Raw genomic sequence first — 6,595 nt, 5'->3', positions numbered from 1 at the left:
GGGGCCAGGGCTAGGTGGAATGCAAGCGCGTGTGATCCCTAGCGAAGGAGCCAGACTACAGAACAAGTAGGAGAGTGGGCTTTGGAGCCCACGACCAGGTATGGGAGAGATCAGGGTCAGCAGGATGCTTACTGGAGGTAGGGCTGAGCCAGTTTACTGGGAAAAATGGAGTGGCTGCCTGAGAAATACCTATTGGAAGGCCACATTCCTAGATGAGCTAGCAGGGAGATTAATTTCTCTGTTCATACGCCCTGATGCCAGGAAATCCAGCAGCTGGTTACTGGACAGACTGTTTAAGGCCAGGTACTGAATGATTTCATGATGTTTGTGTGTATGTGTTAATGAATGTACTGTATTAGCAGACTTACAAACTGATTGGCTGGAGAGGAGGAAGAGGATTCAGGCACTCATACCATTCGTACTTGAGTGCTGTGTGTTTTCTGTGTTGATCAGTGCTGCTGGACATAGGCATTTTTGCCTTCTGGTAATACATTCCAATGTTACTAGCTGGACTTGGGTGTGGGGAGGTCCGTTGCCCTTGCATCTATTGGTGTACTGGACCTGGCAATTTCTTCTCTTAGCCACCTCAGCATCCCTGTTTCTGCTGTTGCATTATTTCACTTTCACTACCACTGCACTTGCAAAGACTATAACCTGGTACTCCAATGCCTGTGCTATGTTTTTCTGTCAGGTAGGTAGCAATTCTTTGTTGAACTATGGTGCTAAATACTGCTCTATAAATAATTGTTTGTATTTGAAGAAAAGGGACTGGTAGTCAGCAGTTTTAGTTCCGCATTAATAAAAGGACCTTACTGATGCCCTGTTAAAACAAGGACATAGTGATCCTTAATCTGCTAGTCTGTTTCAGGCGCGTCCTCTTCCAGGGAGGAAGGCAGACTATAAAGGTATTCAGAATTAAAAGCTTATCAGCAGGAACATTCCCAGTAGCCATAAAAAAAGAGGGAGTGTCCACTGCAGAAATGAGCAGATGCCTAACAGGGTAGAAAGCTAGAGATGGATCACACAACCTAGTTTCACTGCATGTCAATGTTGTCAAGGCAAACCACTGCAGGGGAAAAGGTACCATGAATTATTTTATTCTTGGAGCACTCTTAGTTTTGAGTACGGGTTATAACATGACATTCTGTGTCCATGGACCAAAAACAGGATTGGTTGGAGAAGCCAGGAATGGCATCTGGTTTACTTATTCTGCTCACAGAAATTAAAGCTGCTGTTTTCTCTCTTGGTGAACAGTAGTCTTTGTTAGACATATAGAGATTCCACCTTTCCCACTTTCCCTAAGTGCTGTCATTTGCTTCCCTTCTAAAAGGTATTCCTAGTAACAATCATGTCCGAGTAGTAGTGAATCTTTTCTATCACAGAATTGGACAAAAGCCTCTGGTGCACAAAGAACATCCCGGTTCAAAACTAGCTCACGCAAAGCAGTTGCTTGTGTTTTGACAGGTATTCTGAGGTTCCCAGAGGGTGGGAGCAACATCAGTTGAATCATCAGTTGGTCAAGCAACTGGATAAAATGGACTGCCAGGTAGAACTCTTTCCCTCACTCCTGACAGTCCAGTCAGACATCATAAAACAAGCGCACTAGTTGGTACCGGATCGAAAATGCAATCGTGCTGCCAAGGACCTAGGTAAAAATCAGACACATAACAGAAACATACTGTAAAACGGTTTACAGGCTGTCAGATTCCTCCTTTCCAAATGGATTTACTAAGCTTTCCAGCATGTCTCATTTCATAAAATAGCAACTAAAGACTACTTTTTTTTTGGTATAGGAAGTTGCAGAAGTCTATCCAAAGACATTGTTTCTTTCTCTGATGATTTTAGGTATCAGTGGGAGATTTTTCATTGTGCCTTCACACAGTCACATTCTAAGAACATGTGCATGAGATAAGAGTTTGAGAATAACTCCTTCCCCCTTAAGAAATTTTAACGTAAATTTTATGTTATTTTAACATAAACCCTATGGTTTGTAATGGAAAATACCTTATGTCAAAGCTGAAATTCAGTATCCTTACAATAAGGTGCTATCAGGACTTCTCTGCTGTGACTGGGATCAAGATAAGTGCTCTCTACTTCCTGTCTTCTCCCATCCCCAATGTCAATGTCATCTGCCTAAGTCCTCAACAGGCTTTCGTTGCAAGCTCTCCCTCTCAAATTGGACTCTGGCTAAGTGTCTCTTTCCTAGTAAGAATCCCTTATCTTAAATCTGAAGATGAAAAGAAGGATTTTATTGTGGACAGTTAACCAATGCAGGCCTTTCAAAAAGCAGTGTTTTCACTACACTATGCTCGAGAATTCACATGCTGAATAGAGGTAGCGGCAGGATCTGTGAAGCACATCCTTATACTCCAAGTGGCTTCAAAATGCTCCCGCATGCCCCTCAGACTGAGAGACTGCTGAGCCACATGCCATCCTTATGCAAGTCCACTTGCTGGTGACAACTGTGAGACTGTTATTTGGCATTACTGAAAAACAGGAACATACTGAAAGGCTGTCTTGAGTTAGTGAAAAGGCAAGGCACTCCGCTGTGCTCACGTTTTTCTTGCAACCAATGACTCGTGCCTTGGGAATCTTCTTAAGCTAACCTTCTGACTTTTTTTATAGGCTCTCAATTGAACAGGGAGGTGTGTGTGGATTTCTTCCCCCCTTGAAGTGTGTAAACCTCTTATTCTCCTCAAGCTCCACAGCTCAACTGCACTTTGTGTGAAGAGCACGATATTTTACTTTCCCCTTTTCTCTTAAAGCTCTTGATACTGACTTAGATCTGTTTCTATTGCAGAGTAAATCTTTCTACTGGAGGAACCCTTTGTCTGACCTGAATGAGTAGCAACAGAAGAGTGAGATTTCGCTCGTGGGTGGGTCCAATCAGCTTTATGACAAAATTAATAAGTGTCATATTATTGCATTCAGTGTATTCGCCATCTTCATCTGTTCCACTCCTCACATCTACTACGTGCAAGATCTTGACTACCTGAGGAAAGAAATATTGGATGCTATTTCACCAGGTATGTTTGGTGTTCATTGGCTAATCTTGCTCAAGACCCCTTTTGCTGCACCAGCCCTGAAATCCTGGTTGTGGTCTTACTGAAAAGACAGGACAGACATATGATGGTCCTGGGGTACTTCTATGTGTGGTTATTCTGAAAGACTGATTTTTAACACAATCAAGTGACTGGGAGGGATGGTAACAGACTTTCTTCAGTAACTACTGAACCCTGAAGTTCTGCATTTTCTCCCACCCTGTTTCTCTTTCACTTGATAACTGCCTCAAAATGCACCTGAATTATGAATGTTTTCCACAAATTACCTTCAGAATGCTTGTTCCCAGGGCAGAGAGGCTCTTAGTTTTGAATTTGGAGTAGCTCATCTCCAACTTGCCTGTACTAGGATTAAGCCTAAAAGAAACATTTAAAATTTAGTCCAGATGCAACAAGGAGATATATCACTTTGTAAGCAGACTTCGATCCACAGCTGAGAAAGAAATCCAGTGGTGGAAGAAACAGGAATAACCTGATGCACTTAAAAACAGCTGCTAGTATCTAGCCCCTCAGGTGGGGCAGAGAAGACTCCTTCCCATTGCACCCCCAATATATGCTGTGTAGTTTAAAGAATAAAACAGAAGAATCTAACATCTGCAGAGAGAACTGCTGATGTGGCATAGTGCTATAGAATGCTTGCTACTATGAAATCCTAGCAGATCCCACTACTGCAGTATTAAAAGCAGCCTGTGTCAATTTCTCTCGATCTTGTAGGTTGGAATCATCATGTTCTAACCTTGTTAAAAATTATTCTGTATCTGAGGGGTGGGCTGGTCAGAGAAGTGCACTTCTTTGAGAAACCTCTACTGTATGATCTGACTGTAGCTAGCAGAGTGAGCTGCTGTCTTTTAAAGAGAAAGCATACTTTGATGGCTTTTAAAAAGAGCACCTTCCACCACCTTTCTCAGCTGGTGTTGGAGGTAAAAGACACAACCTGTAGTACCACTATAGGTCACTTGGTACATTACCTCGGTAGCCGGTGACGGGGACAAGGAATGACGTGGAAGAGTTGAGGCAATGAATAGAGGAAGTTGAGTACTTGTGGGATGAAAAAAAGCAGCATTGTTTTGCTGAAGTGTCCCAAGATCCCCACCACAGCAAAGGTCATGCCAGCAAAGTAGCAGAAGGTATCCCCAACAAACACTCGAGATGGGTACCTGTAATCCATGGAGCAGAAAAGCAAAGGTCTGACATGACTGCTATTTCCTCAAAAATGACTATTTATAACCACTGAATGTGTGCCCACATTGCAGGTCAGGGGCCAATGGAGATCTGCAGCAGATCTGCGCAGTAAAAACAATTGTAGGTATTTATTCTAAGAATTGCAGGACTGGGACCCACCACCTGACTTGCGGAGAATATTGTATGAAAAGCCAGCCAGTGAGGCACAGGAGACAGTGTATTCGGCATGTCTGGGTGAGCTGGTGTGACCACAGTTGTTTTAATACAATATTACAATCCGTGCTTTGTGTTCTTGGATCTGGCAAGAAGCCTCTCTACACTCCAGTGTTCCACACCTGGAGGTGGTTAAGTGGTTTTGTTCATTCAAAAAGGGAGAAACTAGAGGGAAAGGATGCTTCCAAACAAATTCTGAATGTCTGTCCTCTTACCAGTTGTAGTAAAATAGGCCCAGTGTGGTAAAAAAAAAGGGAATCATGAAGTAGAGAGAAAAAATGTGATCATCTTGATAATCCCCTATAGAAAAAAGAAAAACATGTGTTTGTGATAAGACAAGACTGGTTCATTTCTAGTAATACCAGCTACTGAAATCTAGAATTCAATCACCCTTTGCTTTTTGTGCCCACAAAGGTTTGTTATTTTCCTTACCGTTTAGCTCTACAATATTGAATATGATAATGGAAGCAGCTATCACCAGCGACTGTCCTGCTTCAATTCCATTAATTCCAGCAAGAATGTTGATGGCATTAGTGCAGAACACTGCTAGCATACCCATGTACACGTAGTAGAGGATACCTGCAGAGCAGAGCAAGCCAAATGCATCAGTATTTGGAGGCAAAGCAGGCCCTAGACCAATTCACTGAAGCTCTCACTTCTTGCTTTATACAACAACCTATTACCTAACAATCTGAGTGAGTTTTGATAGTGGTAGCTTACAAATAAGATTGCTTCCTCTCTTACAAGCTGGCTGTCATGTCTACGTGTACTGTGACAAACTCCCGTGGCATGGTGGCCAGCTGTAGTGCTGTTTCTGTCTTTCTAACATCCTGATGTTATCAGCCACGTGCTGTGTGCCTCACTACTCAGCTGTATTGCCAGGATCATGGGAAAATGACTGGCGTCTGTCTATGCACACCTGAATGTGCACTGGGTTTCTGGATGTTCTTTCCAGCCTAATGTTTAGTGGGTGGACTGCCACTCTCTTACTGATTACTTAAGCAAATCCTTAGTCTGCTCCCTCTGCAGTAAGAAGTGCTCCATGTGATCCCTTGCCACATGGATGACAGCTTCTGGTGATTCATAAACTTACCCAGGTCCAAGTGCATGCCCAGCAACACCCGGAAGGGCTTAGGCACCACAATGGTCGTGTTCCCAAAGTTGGTGAAGTAAACCATGAGCAGAGGGAGGGAAGCCATGGTAGGAAGAAGCAACTTGTGGCGCCAGCGCAGGTTCAGAACATCATCTGCAAAGCCCAGGAAAATCATGCAGCAGATGGCAAGGAGCGAACCGATGAGCTCCACGAACTGCAGGACAGAGAACAGGACCTCGGTCACCGGTGGCCACTCCCTGCCCCTGCCTGCCACGCTTGCAGCACTAGACGAACCTCACCTCGTCGTGAGGAAAGGCCGCGCACTGCTCCTCCACAAAACATCTCAGGAAGGGCACGGGGATGAAGCAGAAGAGGATGATCAGGAACACGGCACCGCTGATCACGCCCTGTGCTTCGGGGCTGGAAGGTAGAGCGGGGAGAGTCAGCCATGCCTGGGCCGGCCCCGCAGGGCAGCTCCCTGGGGCAGCGCTACTCACACGGGCCGCCTTGAGGTCTTGTTGAGGTCCTCCCCGAAGAGCCGCGCGGCGAGGAAGTGGTCCGTGAAGGCCGGAATCAGCGTGAGCGTGGCCGCGAAGCCCAGCAGCGACCCGCCGAGGTTGATGAGGAGGGGCACAGTGGGCCAGGCCGCCATGGCCGCGGCGGGCGCTGCCCCTGCCAAGGGCGCGGAGCGAGGCCGGGCGGGGGCGCTGCCCACCGCCTTCCCGGCCGGGCGTTACGCGGGCGGCGCCGGATGCGTGGGGCTCTCGCGGCCTATCGGGTGCGGGGGCGCCATCTTTGGCCCTGGCATGAGCCTCCTGCCGGCACGGAGCTCTGTTCGCAGGACGGCCGGGATCGGTAGCGCTTTCCGCCGCGCTGAGGGTGTATGGAGGGGTTTGTCCCCGGTGCTAAGGTTCGCGGTGCTTCTCCTCCTCCGCGAGGTTCCTCCGAAACTCTGCGCCGGGAGCAGCACTCTCCCGGGGACGGCCCACTGACTCCGCCCCGCAATGCCCACAACGGCCATGGCCACCCTGCCCCCCCCTCCGCTCTT

At 46.6% G+C, this 6,595-nt stretch overlaps 1 protein-coding gene across 2 annotated transcripts; it reads right to left on the bottom strand.

Moving 5' to 3' along the window:
* Nucleotides 1-1,076: 1,076 nt before the first annotated feature.
* DPAGT1 (dolichyl-phosphate N-acetylglucosaminephosphotransferase 1) lies at nt 1,077-6,536 on the bottom strand. 2 transcript variants are annotated; one of them, XM_064732235.1, is made up of 9 exons: nt 6,045-6,535; nt 5,847-5,967; nt 5,548-5,761; nt 4,887-5,033; nt 4,670-4,754; nt 4,028-4,216; nt 3,329-3,416; nt 2,837-2,992; nt 1,077-1,645 (listed from the first exon to the last, which is right to left on the bottom strand). In XM_064732235.1, the coding sequence occupies exons 1-9, from the start codon at nt 6,197-6,199 to the stop codon at nt 1,580-1,582; spliced, it is 1,221 nt and encodes a 406-aa protein (XP_064588305.1). In that variant the 5' UTR covers nt 6,200-6,535; the 3' UTR covers nt 1,077-1,579. The 2 variants fall into 2 exon arrangements, with proteins under 2 accessions (XP_064588305.1, XP_064588306.1); XM_064732236.1 differs by lacking the exon at nt 2,837-2,992 and having other exon boundaries at nt 6,045-6,536.
* Between the last annotated feature and the right edge of the window lie 59 nt (nt 6,537-6,595).

This window comes from Zonotrichia leucophrys, chromosome 24 (assembly GCF_028769735.1).
Source record: "Zonotrichia leucophrys gambelii isolate GWCS_2022_RI chromosome 24, RI_Zleu_2.0, whole genome shotgun sequence".
Lineage (NCBI taxonomy): Eukaryota > Metazoa > Chordata > Aves > Passeriformes > Passerellidae > Zonotrichia > Zonotrichia leucophrys.
The sequence above is the reverse complement of the archived record's forward strand: the minus strand, read 5'-3'. Positions and strand labels throughout refer to the sequence as shown.